We start from the raw sequence: 18,714 nt of genomic DNA, 5'->3' as shown, positions 1-18,714 counted from the left end.
GTGTCTCATGGAGCGAAAAATGTGGTATTTAAGCCATCGTAAGATATTCAGGTGCTCAAACCATGCCTTATCACTTTACTGGTTGTGTCCTACTCCAGAAATCAAATAATGATGTTCTTTACCTAATTCTCAAAAGAAGAAAGAAGTTAACTAGATAAAAATTTTTAGAAATTAAATTTCCTCTGTTATTTTTGAAAAGTTATCCACTATTTAACCTAGAGAACTTTCATTGTGGTAACTTAAAATATATTCCAACATTGATCTTTAAGTCATACTGCCTCTTAAAATACATTCTTCCTGTTGAAGAATGTAAATGAGTTATGGTCTTATCATAAGCAGGGAACTGAGCTATCATAAGAATTTTTAAAAGATAAATATCAGTTTCACTCATGTGGAATCTAATGAACAAAATGATGAACTAAAAAGCAAGGTAGAACAGACTCAGACATAGAGAGCAGGCAGACAGGTGTCGGTGGTGGGGGCTGGGTGAAGAGGATGGAGAGATTGAACAGAAAAGGACCAAAAAAAAAAGAGAGAGAGAAAGACTCACGACATAGACAACAGTGTAGTGATCGCCCGGGGTGGGGATGGGGGTATGGAGGAGGGTATAGAACTGATGGTGATAAATGGTGATGGATGAAAACTTTACTTACATGGGGGGGGGGGGTGAACACAATACAGAGTACAGTGATGTGTTGTAGAATTGGGCACTTGTTACCTGTGTAATTACGTTAACCAGTGTTACCCCAATAACCCCAATTGTTACCCCAATAATTTAAAAAATAAAGATACAAGAGAACGGACCCACATGAAAAAAAAATACTATCAAGGAAAGTATTCTTACTGTTTTAATTATGATTTGGAAATAATTATATTGGTGTCTGAATTTTTACTATTTTAACATCATATTTTTAGATCTTTGAAATTTATGCTATTAGTATCTGACAAATTAGAATATTTACATTTTATAATATTTGATAATCTATAATATATATAAGTGATGAAGAATTTTAAATAATCTCAGATGAACTCCTCACACAATTTAAGAACTAGAACATTATTATTTTTGAGGCTACCTTGATACTCTTTTCCATATCCTGACCCTTTCCCTCTCAGTTAACCATTATCTTGAGTTGTATAGTTATTGTTCTTTTGATTTAAAATGTTCATTTATATGTACCTTACATAATATATAACTGCCTACTGAATATAGTCAGTATTATATTCACTATTATATATATTATACTGAATGTAATCTTAAATTTCTCTGAATATTAAATTTTTCTGATTCATTATGTTTTACATATAAATGTGTAGAGCTCTCATTTTCACTGTTAAATACAGTTTTTAAAAAGTCTTTTTTATGTAATATGCCATTATATATTCAATCTCCTGTTGCTGAATTGTTGGTTTATTTCTTTCTTCCTCTCCTTCCTTTCAGTCTCCTCCTCTCCCTCTCCCCCTCCCACAGCCAGTGGCTTGATTGGTTTGAGCATGCCCCCTCTGGCACTGAGGATAGCTCAGTTGGTCCCTGATGGAGGTTGCCAGGTAGATCTCACAGTTGGGGTGCATGTGGGAGTCTGTCTCTCTACCTCCTCTCCTCTCACTTAAAAAAAAAATGGTGGTGACCAGTTATTACAAAGGTAGTTGTACAAGTTTACATTTCTTGTTAGCAGTGTATAAGAATGCTTATTCTAAATCTTTACCAATATTGATATAATAGGGTTTCTTAACTCTGGTCTTAATTTGCATTTCCCTAGTTTCTAATAAGGCTAAGGATCTTACTATATGTTTATTCACCACTTGTGTTTTTTGTTTTGTCTTTTGGTCATTTTTCTGTTAGGCTGTTTTGCTGTTGATTTTTTAAGAGGTCTTTATTCTGGATATGGATCCTCTAGTGTTTGTTTATAGTAATTATCTTCTCCCAATTTGTAGATATCTTTTTTCCTTTTCTTCTAGAGTCTTGAGAAACAGATTCATAATTTTACTGTATTCCAATATTTTGATTTTTTTAAAAATATAAGCACTTAAATATATAGTTTGTTAGTTTCCTTTCCTGAGCTCAACATAGTCTCTTATATTCTTTTGTGTGTGTATATGTGTGTGAGAGACAGACAGGAAGAGAGAGAAAGATGAGAAGCATCAACTCATAGTTGCATCACTTTAGTTGTTCATTGATTGCTTCTCATATGTGCTGTGACTGGGAGGCTCCAGCTGAGCCAGTGAACTGCTCTCAAGCCAGCAGTCTGAGGCTCAAGACAGTGACCTTTGGGCTCAAGCCAGCAACCATGGGATCATGTTGATGATCCCATATTTAAGCCAGCAACCTTAGGATTTTGAACCTTGGACCCTAAGAGTCCCAGGTTGATGCTGTATCCACTGCACTACCACTGCTTAGGCTAGTTTCCTATATTCTAAAAGTTTTTATGTTTTACTTTTCACGTTTCATTCTTTTTATGTATGCAAAAAGTAGAATTCCAATTTCATATCTTTTCATATGAAGATACCACTTGTTCCAACCCTGTTTATTGAATATCCGTGCTTTCTCCGTGGGTCTGAAGTGGCATCATGTCATATGTCAAGTTTGCATGAAACTCTTATTATTTTTTTTTAATGTTTATTTATTTTTCTATTTATATTAAGTGAGAGGAGGGGAGCTAGTGAGACAGACTCCGGCATGCTTCCAACTGGGATCCACACAGAAACACCTCTCTTGGGCTGATGCTCAAGTACTGAGCTATTTTTAGTACCTAAGGCTGATGTGCTTGGACCAACTGAGCCATCCTCAGTGCTCAGGGCCGCACTCAAACCACTCAAGCCACTGGCTGCCAGAGGGGAAGTGGAAGAGAAGGGGAGAGGGAGGGGTAAGAAGCAGATGGTCACTTTTCTTGTGTGCCCTGACCTGGAATCGAACCCAGGACATCTATACATTGGCTTGTGCTCTTTCCACTCAGCCATTGACTAGGGCCACATCTCTCTATTCTTTGCATTTTTTCTTGCCTATTACTGTAACCATTTCATACTATCTTGAGTTACTTTGGCATTATAATTATAAGTCTTGGTATTTGGTGTAGGGACTGTTGTTATCCCTACCTTATTATTCAGGAATGTCTTGGGTGTTCTTGATCTTTTTCTTATCAAAATAACTTTTAGAATCATCTTGTGAAATGCCTTGAAAAATACTGTTGGGATTTTGATTACAATTGCTTTGGATTTATAAATTAGTTTGAAGAGAATTTTATTGTTATGTTTTTTGCCATATAGATGAATGTGAAATATCTCCGCTCAAGTCTTCTTTACTATTTTTGAAGACAGTCTTGCAGTTTTCTGCATCTGGGACTTGTACATCTTTTGTTAGATTTGTTTTTTGTGCTGATCTCTAATAAAGTAGCCACCTTGCTAAACAAGTTATTTCTAGCAATGTCTCTAGACTGTTTTGAGTTTTCTAGGTAGACCATCATATCATCTGAGAATGTCAGTTTTGTTCCTCCTTTACAGTCTTTTTAGCTGTTTTTCTTTCTTATGGAACTAAATTACCAGGACCTATAATATAAAAGTGAGAGAAAACAGTGATGGTGGGCATTCTTGTTCTTTGCTTTAAAGGTACTGCTACTTAACATTTCACCATCAAACATTACTGTTTTTTAATAGGCTTACCTATGTAAAAGAGAGGTGGGAAACATTCCTTCAGTTGGGAAATTAATCCTCTTTTTGTTAATTTTAGAAAAATTTTGAAGTTTTAGCTTAACAAATTATTTTTATTAACTTAAATTTTTTAAATTGCAGGTTTGCTGTTGCTGAATCTGATTATAGTTTAGCAATTGCCTTGAATAGAAGTTATACAAAGGCTTATGCAAGACGAGGTGCTGCTCGATTTGCTTTGCAAAAATTAGAAGATGCCAAAAATGGTATTAATATTTTCTAGGTCATTGTTGTCTAAAGGAATTTGTTAATAATTTAATTTAATAGCTGTTATAAAAGAATATTGGAAATCACAGTTACTAGCTTCAGAGAGCTTTCTATATTTGAATAAAATTCATTTTTATAATTTAAAGTTTATATTGATACTTTAGAAAAGAATACATTATTTGCCACCTGTTTGACTTTAGTTCATGTTCTCATTCCACTGTGTATTAGCTGTGTGATGAGGGAAGGTTATGTATCTTCTCTGATTTTCAGTTTCTCATGTGTAAAATAGGGATGAAAACATCTTATTGGCTCTTGTGAGGCTAGAGGTAATGCATGCACAGCTCTTAATACATTTTTATTTATTTGTAATTTGTAAGCATTTTATTATTCCATATAATTGGTTTGTGCTATATAGTCTGAGTAAGGCTGATATGTAAAAGATTCTGCTGCTTTTTGGGGTTTTTTTTTTTTTTTTCCATTTTTCTGAAGCTGGAAACAGGGAGAGACAGTCAGACAGACTCCCGCATGCGCCCGACCGGGATCCACCCGGCACGCCCACCAGGGGCGACGCTCTGCCCACCAGGGGGCGATGCTCTGCCCATCCTGGGCGTCGCCATGTTGCGACCAGAGCCACTCTAGCACCTGGGGCAGAGGCCACAGAGCCATCCCCAGCGCCCGGGCCATCCTTGCTCCATTGGAGCCTTGGCTGTGGGAGGGGAAGAGAGAGATAGAGGGAAAGCGCGGCGGAGGGGTGGAGAAGCAAATGGGCGCCTCTCCTGTGTGCCCTGGCCGGGAATCGAACCCGGGTCCTCCGCACGCTAGGCTGACGCTCTACCGCTGAGCCAACCGTCCAGGGCTGCTTTTTGGATTTATGATGTATGACTTACAATAGCAAGTGTCCTTCCTGGGGCTGGTAGAAGAAGGTGATCTAACAGGATTTTTCTGTCTTAGGGGAGTGTGAGGAGAACCCAGTAGTCTAATGTTAGTATATCTTAGTTCCCTTTAATTTTGCTATAGGAGAGTTGCCTATTTGTTACATATGGAAGCAAATGATTATTGTTTTTAAATATATGTTTTTCAAAAATTCTTTATTTTCTGTTTTACTCAGATTATGAAAAAGTATTAGAACTAGAACCAAATAACTTTGAGGCAACAAATGAACTCAGGAAAATTAATCAGGTAAGCTAGTTATTTAAATTAGGTGAATTACTTATTACCTTATTTGATGATGTAAGGTTTTTTTATTTTTAAAAAAGACTTTGTACTATAGATTAACATAGACATTTTTCTTATTTATTTATTTTTTTTAAGTAAGAAGAGGGGAGATATACTCCCACATGCACCCCAACCAAGATCCACCCAGCAACCCCTGACTGGGGCTGGTGCTTGAATCAATTGAGCTATTTTAGCACCTGAGGCCAATGTGCTCAGACCAACCAAGCCATCCTCAGCACACGGGGCCAATGCTAGAACCAATCAAGCCACTGGTTGAGGGAGAGAAAGAGAGAGAAAAGGGGGAGGTGGAAGGGGAGAGAAACAGATGGTCACTTCTCCTATGTGCCCTGATTGGGAATTGAACCTGGGATGTTCATATGATGGGTGAATACTCTGTCCACTGAGCCAGCCAGCCAGGGCTACTAATTTTTATAACAGTAAGAATATATTTATTATTTAAATGTCAATTTGCTATCAAATGGTACTGAACAGTTACGTATTTCTTTCACTTTTCTGTTGAATCAGTTATAATTATTTTGCCATCTGAAGAAACTTTGAGAAAAAAAGTTGTGACAACGATTGGGGAAAATCTTTTAAATATTGCTATTATTTATTGCACATAAAATCTTTTTTTTTTTTTTTTTTTTTTTTTTTGTATTTTTCTGGAGTTGGAAACGGGGAGGCAGTCAGACAGACTCCCGCATGGGCCCGACCAGGATCCACCCGGCATGCTCACCAGGGGGCGATGCTCTGCCCATCTGGGGCGTTGCTCTGTTGCAACTAGAGCCATTCTAGTGCCTGAGGCAGAGGCCACAGAGCCATCACCAGCGCCTGGGCCATCTTTGCTCCAAAGGAGCCTCGCTGCGGGAGGGGAAGAGAGAGACAGAGAGAAAGGAGAGGGGGAGGGGTGGAGAAGCAGATGGGCGCTTCTCCTGTGTGCCCTGGCCGGGAATCGAACCTGGGACTCCTGCACGCCAGGCCGGCACTCTACCACTGAGCCAACTGGCCAGGGCCACACATAAAAGCTTTTGATAAATGTATCAACTTGAATATAATTGTGAGCTATATTGTGTATTTTTTTTATTTTGTCCTAAATTATTACAGATAATGACTATGAGTATTAAATCTACGAAATTTGGTGATGTGGTCTTAATTACCTATTTCACTTTTGGAAATAGTTCCTAGAACAGTACCTGGCCTGTGTAGAAATTCAGTAAATATTTGTTGAATGAATAAAATGAACACCTACCTTTAGTGGATACTATTTATTTTAATTGGAATAAGATGCACATTAAATTTATTATAGTATTTTGCTTTTTATTTTAATAAGTAGACTTTGAATTGGTAAATATATTTTGCGAATTGTGGCAGAAATTCTAGTATATTTGAGTAATTTAATATTTTAGAGTTAAATTATATGTGCATCTTGCATTACTTGTATTTGTTTAGCTGCTTTGTCTTCTAGGCTTTAACATCCAAAGAAAACTCACACCCAAAGGAAGCTGACACAGTGATTATGTCAACTGAAGGACAGAAAAAACAAACTGAAGAGCAATGGAATAAGCAGCAGGCCATTTCAGAGAAAGATCTGGTAACCCAGAGGAATTCCAACATATATGTGTTTTGCTGAGTTTACTTTTAGTTTCTTATGTATCAGTTAAGTTTCTGTTTTTTATATTAAAATTCCTTTTTAGTAGGAACTGAAAATTAAATATAAAACATCTGAAGCCTACTAATTCAAAATTAGAGTAATTGGTGACTTAATACATAATTTTTAAAAAATTTAATTGTAGGGAAAAATTTAATTTTGAGCATTTTAACATATATACATATTTATATGTAGTTATAAATTGAACAGAAATTATATTTTATTATTTATATAATTTTTTTCATTAGTTTACACTGGACTATTTCTAATCAAAATTTCCAATAGAAATCTTGAGTTGAGATTCAATTTTTTATATATATCTTTTCATGGGCCCACAGAGGACTGCTAATAAATACTCTCATGGAATGATTATTGATTGTGATTATACCTCACTTTAATTATAAATATTACATTGAAATATAGTTTACAGCTTTTTTTTTTTTTTTTTTTAGTGAGGGGAGGAGGGAGATAGTGAGACAGACTCCCACATGCGCCCTGAGCAATATCTACCCATTGACCCCATATGCTCAAATAAACAGAGCTCTTTTTTAGCACCTTAGGCTGATGAGCTTGGACCAACCAAGCTACTGGCTGTGGGAGGGGAAGAGAGAGAAGGGGGGAGTGAAGCAGGTGGTCATTTCTCCTGTGTATCCCGACCAGGAATCAAACTGGGGACATCCAGCCTGACCAGGTGGCGGCGTAGTGGATGGAGCGTCTGACTGGGATGCGGAGGACCCAGGTTTGAGATCCCAAGGTCGCCAGTTTGAGCGCGGGCTCATCTGGCTTGAGCAACAAAAAAAAAAAAGCTCACCAGCTTGGACCCAGGTCGCTGGCTCGATCAAGGGGTGACTCGGTCTGTTGAGGCCCATAGTCAAGGCACATATGAGAAAGCAATCAATGAACAACTAAGGTGTCGCAACGAAAAACTGATGATTGATGCTTCTCATCTCTCTGTTCCTATCTGTCCCTATCTATCCCTCTCTCTGACTTTCTCTGTCCCTGTTAAAATAACAAAACAAAATAAAAAAACTGGGACATCCATATTTCGGGCTGACGCTCTATCCACTGAGCTATCTGGTCAGGGCTATCTAGTATACACATTTTAATACAATTTAAAATTATCCTGTGTTTAGATATACGCATTTTACTGAGGAGTGAGTTCTTTTACAAAAGTTATTTTTACAGCTTCTAATATAACTAAATATTACAACATTTGGGCCTGTATTTATTAAAATGTGCTTTTAAATTTGTTTTGTTTAATAGTTAATTAGTAGAATCATGGTTAAGCTGCAAAATAAGAGTAGTATACATTTTTTTTTTTTTAGTACTGAAGAGAACAACACCATTTTATAAAACAAACCAAACTAACAGATTCTGAAAGATATATCATGGACTAGATTTTCAACAATTAAAATATACTTTATTTATATATTAAATTGATGAGTATTCTTGCAGTGTTTCTTAAGATTTGAACTTTTTAAACTAATCTTGTGCATATGTTTTTATTCTTCACTTCTTTCTAAAATGATAGGGGAATGGATTTTTCAAAGAGGGAAAATATGAAAAAGCAATTGAATGCTATACTCGAGGGATAGCAGCAGATGGTGCTAATGCCCTTCTTCCAGCTAACAGAGCAATGGCCTATCTGAAGATTCAGAAGTAAGTATTGAGTACATATAGTGCTTTTCAGGTTGAAAATTAAATTTACCATAAATTGGTATATGGCTAAATATTTACTCTTAAGCATTAAAGTTAAAAGGAGAGACAGAAAGAGAGTGTGTATGTTTTGTATTATAGTACCTTTTAAGTACATTTAGCTCTTGTAATAGTTGTCCACTCCCAGTAGTCAGGCATTACACAGTTTAACACTTTTTAAGTTGCTTTATGCATATTATTCTGAATTTAGTGACTTGAAAATTATTTTTAACCTTAGAATCCTTTGGAGAAAGTCTTATGTGGAAGTATTTTTTTGTATACTTTTATATTACATGTATTCTATATGTGTACACACACACACACACATAACAAAAGGAAGTTGCTATCCTTGAAATTGCTAACTGTGACTATATATGCAACTAAAACTTTGTCCTGTGATATTCACAAGCTGCTTCTGGACACACTCAGGGTCTCTAGGTTGAGCAGTCAGCATTATAATACCTGATGGCAGAAACTATTTCTTATATTTCTTTCTATCTTTTGTAATAATACTTCACACACTAGTGACAAAATTTTTTAAAAAATACTATAAATAGGAATTTTAACTTTTTTTTTTTTTCCTGAAGTTGGAAACAGGGAGGCAGTCAGACAGACTACTGCATGTGCCCTACCGGGATCCACCCGGTATGCCCACCAGGGGGCGTTGCTCTGTTGTAACTAGAGCCATTCTAGCGCCTGAGGCAGAGGCTGTGGAGCCATCCTCAGCGCCTGGGCCAACTTTTTGCTCCAATGGAGCCTTGGCTGCAGGAGGAGAAGAGAGAGATAGAGAGGAAGGAGAGGAGAGGAGGAGGGGTGGAGAAGCAGATGGGTGCTTCTCCTGTGTGCCCTGGCCCGGAATTGAACCTGGGACTCCTGCATACCAGGCCAACGCTCTACCACTGAGCCAACTGGCCAGAGCTGGAATTTTAAACTTTTTTGTGCTATGGACCCCCTTTGGCTTCATTGTGAACCTTTCTCAAAATAATTTTTAAATATTTACTTTTAGGATTATAACGGAAATTAATTATATTGAAATTAGTTTTAAAAATATTAAAATTTTTGATATAGTACTATACCTATATACCTTTTTTTTTTTTTTTTTGTATTTTTCTGAAGCTAGAAACTGGGAGAGACAGTCAGACAGACTCCCACATGCGCCCGACCGGGATCCACCCGGCACGCCCACCAGGGGGCGACGCTCTGCCCCTCCGGGGTGTCGCTCTGCCGCGACCAGAGCCACTCTAGCGCCTGGGGCAGAGGCCAAGGAGCCATCTCCAGTGCCCGGGCCATCTTTGCTCCGATGGAGCCTCGGCTACGGGAGGGGAATAGAGAGACAGAGAGGAAGGAGAGGGGGAGGGGTGGAGAAGCAAATGGGCGCTTCTCCTGTGTGCCCCGGCCGGAAATCGAACCTGGGACTTCCATACGCCAGGCCGACGCTCTACCACTGAGCCAACCGGCCAGGGCCTATATACCTTTTTAAAAAATCTTTGGTCTTCTGATTAATAAATCAGTCCACATTACTTTATTTTTATTGATTGATTGATTTTAAAGGAGAGAGAGAGCGAGAAGGGGGGAGGAGGAGGAAGCATCAACTCCCATATGTGCCTTGACCAGGTAAGCCCAGGGTTTTGAACTGGTGACCTCACGTTCCAAGTTGATGCTTGATCCACTACGCCACCACAGGTCAGGCCCCTATATACTTTTTTTAAAACACTACATAATGAGAGACTACATTTAAAATATAGGCAAGATAAAGTTAAAATTTTTTTAAAGACATTAACATAAAGGTTTTAATAAGGACACTAGACTTTGGGGTGATCTTTGACACATCTTCTACATACTGATTAAGTATTAAGTGTGGATAAAGAGTGCTCAGAAAGAAACACTGATGATTATATTACAAGTGTGATAGTATATGACTTCATTCTTTGGCATCTGAGTGACTACTAGAAATAGAGTTGTCCAGTTGTTGGCTAGCTCTTTCAGAGGAGACCCTATTTTGTGCTGGTCCATGAAAGAGTTAACCATCCTGATGTTGTGGGTCTATAATCTTATACAGCATCAGGGTGGTTAACTCTTTCTCAGACCAGCACTAAATTTCTGGTGGATCGGCAGTGGTCAGCGGTAGTTGAAAACCACTGATCTACAGTTACAATTGAAAGGAAAGCGAAGTTGCCTGACCAGGCAGTGGCGCAGTGGATAGAGCGTCGGACTGGGATGCAGAGGACCGAGGTTCGAGACCCTGAGGTCACCAGCTTGAGCGTGGGCTCATCTGGTTTGAGCAAAGCTCACCAGCTTGGACCCAAGGTCACTGGCTTGACTAAAGGATCACTCGGTCTGCTGTAGCCCCACAGTCAAGGCACATATGAGAAAACAGTTAATGAACAACTAAAGTGCCGCAACGAAAAACAGATGATTGATGCTTCCCATCTCTCTCTGTTCCTGTCTGTCTGTCCCTATCAATTCCTCTGTCTCTAAGAAAAAAAATAAATAAATAAAATTGAAGTTTAATTTAAAAGTTAGTGACAATAAGAATGTAATATTTTTTCCACCAAAGTTTTTAGATCTCACAGGGTCTTGTTAGGAACCCATGTCGTAGAAGTAAAATTTGGTTATTAAACCTCATTGAAACTAATAGACATAACTAGAGATACACTATTTTGATTAGTCAGAGTAAAGAATTTTTTTTTTTTTGTTATTGAAGAACTATGTATGATTTAAAAATTGTAAGACCTGGATTCTTAGGTTTAACTAATGCTAAGAATAATAACCTTCTAATAGGTGAGAGATAAAATCTACATATGAGAGCTCTAGTTTACTGTAATATTTCATTTTTTTAATTGATAATCACATTAGGATATTATAGCAAGTTAATGGTGTTTTAAATTACATGTGATTCTTATTTGTATTTTTTTCTAGTGTATCTTTTAGATTCACACTTAATACAGAAGTTTTCTCTACCATATGGTGACTTTTCAGACATTACAGACTAGCTGAGGAATATCAAAAGGGGCAGCTTTCCAAACAGGAATTGGAACTGAACTGAGATCTAAAGGGTTAGTCTGTTAGAGATGTGAGAAAACAGGTCAAGTGTCCCGCTCACTGGAGGTTCAAAGTCTCGGGGTGGAAAATTTCATAGTAACTCCTGGAGAGGGCAGGTGGTCAATACTTTGGCTGTTATGCAAGGGATAATGACAAGGACAAGGCTGGAGGGTCAGTCAGGCCCCTGACTTGGTTCTACAAAGGAGCTTGACTTTATCTTGGGAAGTGTGGGGGCTATGCAGGTGCCATGAATGGGAGAATGATAAATCAGTCGGGTAGGAAATATGTTGGTAAGGGCATAGAAACATATACACACAGACATATTCTTTTTCTTGTTGAAAATGAATTAATTCATAGATGTTTAAGTTCATTAGAAAATCATACTAGGTCTTGTTTTGAGGATGGGGGTGGTATTCATTTAGATCACCAGGAGTCCCCAAACTTTTTACACAGGGGGCTAGTTCACTGTCCCTCAGACCGTTGGAGGGCTGGACTATAAAAAAACTTTGAACAAATCCCTATGCACACTGCACATATCTTAGTTTAAAGTAAAAAAACAAAATGGGAACAAATATAATATTTAAAATAAAGAACAAGCAAATTTAAATCAACAAACTGACCAGTATTTAAATGGAAACTATGGGCCTGTTTTTGGCTAATGAGATGGTCAACGTGCTCCTCTCACTGACCACCAGTGAAAGAGGTGCGGCGAGGGCCGGATAAATGGTGTCAGGGGGCTGCATGCGGCCCGCGGGCCATAGTTTGGGGACCCCTGATTTAGACCTTAGGGAGAATGGTAATCACAGGAGATTTTTTCTTTTTTCTTCTTCCTTTTCAAGTGAGAGGTGGGGAGATAAAGAGACAGACTCCTACATGCAGCCCAACTTGGATCCACCCGGCAGCCCCCATCTGGGGTCAATTTGCTGCCCATTTGGGGCCATGCTCACATGCTCACAACTGAGCTATTTTTTTTTTTTTTTTTTTTTTTTTTTTCTGAAGCTGGAAACGGGGAGAGACAGTCAGACAGACTCCCGCATGCGCCCGACCGGGATCCACCCGGCACGCCCACCAGGGGCGACGCTCTGCCCACCAGGGGGCGACGACAACTGAGCTATTTTTAATGCCTGAGGCTCCTTGGAGCCATTCTCAGCACCTAAGGCTGATGCACTCAAACTAGTTGAGCAATGGCTGCAGGTCGGAGGAGAGAGACCGAGAAGGCGGAGGGGGAGGGGTGGAGAAGCAGATGGTTGCCTCTCCTGTGTGCCCTGACCAGGATTTGATCCTGGGACATCCCCATGCCAGGCTAATGCTCTACTTCTGAGCCAACTGGCTGGGGCCAGGAAGTCTTTAAAAAAGTAATTTTATTATGAAACTTTTCAGACTTCCATAAAAGTAGTATAATATGGTCCATGTACCAAGTCATCTTGTTTCAAAAAGCCATACTTATTTTGGTCATATTTGTTTCAGATTTTTTTCCCCCTGAATTATTGTAAATAGTTGTAGATATGACATTTCATCCCTAAAGAATAATTTGTAAACCACAGTACTGTTATCATACTGAATAAATTCACAGTAATTCATTAATGCTGTCAATATATAGGAAAGTCTCAATTTTCTGTGGTTTAGCTTAGCTCTGTGATTTGAGAGCAGTACCAGGTCAGACTGAGCTGATTGTTGGTTGCATGCCTGAGTAGAATTTATGAAAAACGTCAGGTAATATATTTTATATATATCCTCACATATACAATGTTATGTGTGGATTGTTTTTCTTTTAAGTGATATGGACTATAGATAAATACAAAGTTTTATTAGAAAATTAATGCCACTTACGATTGCTAATGTAGTGCACGTGCATATTGAGGGATGGACGGGAGGTAGACTGCCAGCAGTGCTGGTCTTTTGTCTGCCCTGCCCATAGTCTACCACCCTAGTGCCACCCTCTCTGACTTTCCCTTAATCTGGTACCTTCTCCCTCCTTAGCAGATGATTCCAAGATTTGGTGAGAATATAAAATTTTACAATCATTTTTCCCTCAAACACAGATTTGGGGGTTGGTAATTGAAATTATATGCATGCTTTTTTATTAGAAATTCAGTTTATATCAAGTTTTTTTATAGGCCGCATTTTTGCAGTTGGTAATTGTATTATGTTTAAAGATATGAAGAGGCTGAAAAAGACTGCACACAAGCAATTTTACTAGATGGCTCATATTCTAAAGCTTTTGCCAGAAGAGGAACTGCAAGAACATTTTTGGGAAAGTTAAATGAGGCCAAACAAGGTATGACTTTTTGTATTTTTTCTGAAGCTGGAAACGGGGAGAGGCAGTCAGACAGACTCCCGCATGCACCCGACCGGGATCCACCCGGCACGCTCACCAGGGGCGACGCTCTGCCCACCAGGGGGCGATGCTCTGCCCCTCCCGGGCATCGCCATGTTGCGACCAGAGCCACTCTAGCACCTGGGGCAGAGGCCAAGGAGCTATCCCCAGCGCCCGGGCCATCTTTGCTCCAATGGAGCCTTGGCTGCGGGAGGGGAAGAGAGAGACAGAGAGGAAGGAGGGGGTGGGGGTGGAGAAGCAAATGGGTGCTTTTCCTATGTGCCTTGGCCGGGAATTGAACCCGGGTCCCCCGCACGCCAGGCCGACGCTCTACTGCTGAGCCAACCGGCCAGGGCCTGACTTTTTATAACAGTAGGTACCTATTCCTCCTGACAAGACTCCCAATTTATAAAGCAGAGATTTGTGTAGCCTTCTCATGGTTCAGGGATACACAACTTAGAGAAGTACATTTTCTTACATGGTTTAGATCATGAATAGGTTTGTAGATTTGAAGGAATACAGTTTCCATAGTAGACCTGATTATATTTTGATAGCATAGAACAATCTGGCTAATTGCCAGTCAAAATTAGTGAAAGATTTGAATTATAGGTGAAAATGAAAAGAAGAGGCAAGAATGATAAGGAAGGGAAATCAGCAACTAGGGATAGAGGATAATGTGAAATTTGTAATGATGCACCCATCTTTTTTTTGATACTAGTTCTTTTACTTTTCCATAATCTCTTAGGTATTTATTAGTCTTTGAAGAACCAGTTTGTCTCTATTGCATGTTTTGTTTCTTTTTTTTTTTTTTTCTGGTCTTGATTTTCTTCCTCCAATTGTCTTTAGGTTTAATTTGCTGCTTTTTGAAATTATTTATTTTATTTTATTTTTTTAGTTCATTGATTTTAGAGAGAGAAGCATTGATTTGTTGTCTCACTCATTTATGCATTCATTGGTTCTTTATCTTTTCTTTTTTTTAAGTGAGAGAAGGGGAGATAGTGAGACAGACTTCTGCATGCGCCCTGACTGGGATCTACCCAGCAACACCCTCTACCCAGCAACACCCGTCTCGGACTGATGCTTGAATCAACCAAGCTGTTTTTAGTGCCTAAGGCCAAATTCAAACCGCAGTTGAGCTATCCTCAGTTCCCAGGGCCAACACTCAAACCAGTCCAGCCACTGACTGCGGGAGGGGAGAGAAAGAGGGAGAGAAGCAGGTGCTCACTTCTGTTGTATGTCCTGACTGGTAATTGAACCCAGGACATCCATACACTGGGCCAGTACTCTATCCACTTAGCCAACCAGCTAGGTCCGTTGGTTGATTCTTGTTATGTGTCCTGACCAGGGATTGAACCTGCAACCTTGATATATTGGTTCAATGCTCTAACCAACTGAGTTACCTCTAAATTCTTTTTTTTTTTTTTTGTATTTTTCTGAAGCTGGAAACGGGGAGAGACAGTCAGACAGACTCCCGCATGCAGCCGACCGGGATCCACCTGGCACGCCCACTAGGGGGTGACGCTCTGCCCCCCTCCCCCCCGGGGCTTCGTTCTGTTGTGACCAGAGCCACTCTAGCGCTTGGGGCAGAGGCCAAGGAGCCATCCCCAGCGCCCGGGCCATCTTTGCTCCAATGGAGCCTCGGCTGCGGGAGGGGAAGAGAGAGACAAAGAGGAAGGAGAGGGGGAGGGGTGGAGAAGCAGATGGGCGCTTCTCCTGTGTGCCCTGGCCGGGAATCGAACCCGGGACTCCTGCACGCCAGGCCAACACTACCACTGAGCCAACCGGCTAGGGCCCTCTAAATTCTTAACATCAATACTGAGATAGTTGATTTTCAGTCTTTTTTACTTTCCTGATACATGTATTTTTTTTTTTCTTTTTTTTTTTTTCTTTCCATTTTCCTGAAGCTGGAAACAGGGAGAGACAGTCAGACAGACTCCCGCATGCGCCCGACCGGGATCCACCCGGCACGCCCACCAGGGGCCACGCTCTGCCCACCAGGGGGCGATGCTCTGCCCATCCTGGGCGTCGCCATATTGCGACCAGAGCCACTCTAGCGCCTGAGGCAGAGGCCACAGAGCCATCCCCAGCGCCCGGGCCATCTTTGCTCCAATGGAGCCTTGGCTGCGGGAGGGGAAGAGAGAGACAGAGAGGAAAGCACGGCGGAGGGGTGGAGAAGCAAATGGGCGCTTCTCCTGTGTGCCCTGGCCGGGAATCGAACCCGGGTCCTCCGCACGCTAGGCCGACGCTCTACCGCTGAGCCAACCAGCCAGGGCCCTGATACATGTATTTTAAGTCTGTCAGTTTCTCTCTAAGCCTGGCTTCAGCTGTAGCCCATGTATTTTTCATATGATAAACCACACATAGCATAAAATGTACTGTTCTAACTATTTTTAAGTTTAGTGGCATTGAGTACATTTCCCTTGTTGTGCAACCATCACCACTATCTGTCTCCAGAACCTTTTTATCATTTTATTCTGAAAACTACTTGTTAAACAGTTATTTCACATTTCCCTCTTTCTGCAGGCCCTGATAACCACCATTCTACCTTCTGTCCTTGAATAGAATATGACTATTCTAGTTATAGTCGTTCCTCATCTTATCGCAAGGGTTAGGTTCCAGAACCCCCCATGATAGGCGAAAGTCTGTGAAGTTGTGACCTTATATTTATTATTTATATGTATTTTAAGTCTTTATAAACCCTCTCCCCACTCTTATAAACCTTTCCCACACTCCTATAAACACTTCCTATGCTCTTAAACATTTTCTACTCTCTTAAACCTATGTAATTTTAACAACATATATGCTACATATTTTATTTCAATTTAATATTCTTTTAATATCTTTTAATTAATATTTTTATGTTCAGTTTTTTAGGGTAGAAAGTGCTTATTTTACTGCAGAAATAATTAAAATAATAAATATAAAATACCTATATATACTACAAAATCACTCAATATAGCAAAACCACAATACAAAATTAGATATATACAATTTAAAATTCCAGAATACAGTGAGACTGCAGAAAGTGAACTGCGATATGGCGAGGGACGACTGTACTTCATATAAGTAGAATCATACAGTAATTTGACCTTTTGTGTCTGTCTTATTTCACAAGTCTTCAAGGTTCATCTCTGCTATAACATGTATCACAATTCAATTCCTTTTTATGGCTATTGAATGATAACTCCATTATATGGAATTATCTTCATTCTGTTTGACATTTAGTGAGTTATCCTGTCACTTGTTAAAAGAGTGTAGCTTTGGTTGGTTGATGACCTTTAGGCCTCAGTTGTATCATCTGTTAAGTGGGGTTATAATGAAGGATACTTGAGAATTCTTACAAAGAATAGCATTCAGTAAATGTTAGTCCTTGTTGTTGCCCAATTGTTTCCAAGCATCCTGAGTAAAACTTCTTGAGATAAACATGGGGTTACTAAAGTAACTAAATATATTATCCTGAACTTTATAAAGTATTTTCATTAATTTATTATATTTCTTAAAAATTCATCTTAGATTTTGAAACTGTTTTACTTTTGGAACCTGGAAATAAGCAAGCAGTAACTGAACTTTCCAAAATTAAAAAGGTAATATTCTTTTTCACCAAAATATGCTTTTATTTTTGCAACATAAAGACATTTGTTTGTTGCTTAATTAACTTGAGAATATTTTTATGGTCAAAGTTGCAAATTTATTTTTAAGGAATTAATTGAGAAAGGGCACTGGGATGATGTCTTTCTTGATTCTACTCAAAGGCAAAACGTGATAAAACCCACTGATAATCCACCTCATCTTGGATCAACTGTAAGTAAACATTTTTGTTTTTTTCCTTGCTATTTAAGTGTCTGTGATATGAATAAGAGTTGGAAACAAACTACTGAATTATAATCTCTTAAAAGAGGAACAACACATTCACACCCACCATGGCAAGCCCACCACACAGCCGCACTACAAGGTGATTACCCAGCAGATCTTCAGTGCTAAGGAAGCCACACCCAACAAACTTCCCCCTTCTACCTGTATACCCCAGGTCACCTGCATTGCCAACTGGCCATGATATGCCACCAAGTGGATGATGACCACAAAGGGGCATTATTTCTTATGGTTCCTGAACCAAAAATGATGACTGAAGAAACATACACAGAAGAACTAACACTTATGAGTCACTGATACCAAGCACAAGCAATCCAGCACCTCACCTGAGAGTGTGTCCAGCAGTAAGGAACAATGTAATCACTCAGCCAATGAGTATTTATAGTATGTTATAGAATTAAAGGAACCCTGGCCAGTTGGCTCAGCAGTAGAGCGTCGGCCTGGCATGTGGATGTCCTGTGTTCAATTCCCGTTCAGGGCACACAGGAGAAGCAACTGTTTGCTTCTCCACCCCTCCCCCCTCCCTTCTCTTTCTCTCTCTCTCTCTTCCTCCCCGCAGACATGGCTTGGTTTGGAGCAAGTTAGTCCCAGGCACTGAGGATGGCTCCATGGCCTCGCCTCAGACGCTAAAATAGCTCGGTTGCTGAGCACTGGAGCAACAGCCCCATATGGGCAGAGCATCGCCACATAGGGGGCTTGCCAGGTGGACCCCAGTTGGGATGCATGTTGGATCTGCTTTCTCACTTCTCACTCAAAAATTTTAAGTAAATAAATTAAAGGGATCAATAAGCAACTTGGAAAAATCTTTTGAAATGCAGCTTCGAGTTATTGAAACTAAAATTGACAAATTGCAAAATGATGTAGCCTTCATGCATTCAAGATCTATGCAAGGTATACCGTTGTCACCATGCTTACAACCTAACAGGTTACAAATCCTGAGGAAGAATTCGAGAACACTTGGAAGGAGTGGTTCTGAACTTAGCCCTGATAAATGAAAGAAAGGGAAAAAAATCTCATA

General features: G+C 39.6%; 1 protein-coding gene across 1 annotated transcript in view; it reads left to right on the top strand.

The window, feature by feature from the left end:
• RPAP3 (RNA polymerase II associated protein 3) overlaps positions 1–18,714 on the top strand; it is a 44,172-nt gene that overhangs the window by 12,049 nt on the left and 13,409 nt on the right. Inside the window, exons 6-12 of the mRNA XM_066258195.1 lie at positions 3,787–3,908; positions 5,018–5,088; positions 6,590–6,715; positions 8,304–8,431; positions 13,666–13,787; positions 17,340–17,410; positions 17,526–17,627. Of these exons, the coding sequence (XP_066114292.1) occupies positions 3,787–3,908; positions 5,018–5,088; positions 6,590–6,715; positions 8,304–8,431; positions 13,666–13,787; positions 17,340–17,410; positions 17,526–17,627 (742 nt within the window). The remainder of the gene's footprint in view (positions 1–3,786; positions 3,909–5,017; positions 5,089–6,589; positions 6,716–8,303; positions 8,432–13,665; positions 13,788–17,339; positions 17,411–17,525; positions 17,628–18,714) is intronic.

The sequence above is a fragment of the Saccopteryx bilineata genome, chromosome 2 (assembly GCF_036850765.1).
Source record: "Saccopteryx bilineata isolate mSacBil1 chromosome 2, mSacBil1_pri_phased_curated, whole genome shotgun sequence".
Taxonomy (NCBI): domain Eukaryota; kingdom Metazoa; phylum Chordata; class Mammalia; order Chiroptera; family Emballonuridae; genus Saccopteryx; species Saccopteryx bilineata.
This window is presented reverse-complemented; position numbering and strand designations above follow the sequence as displayed.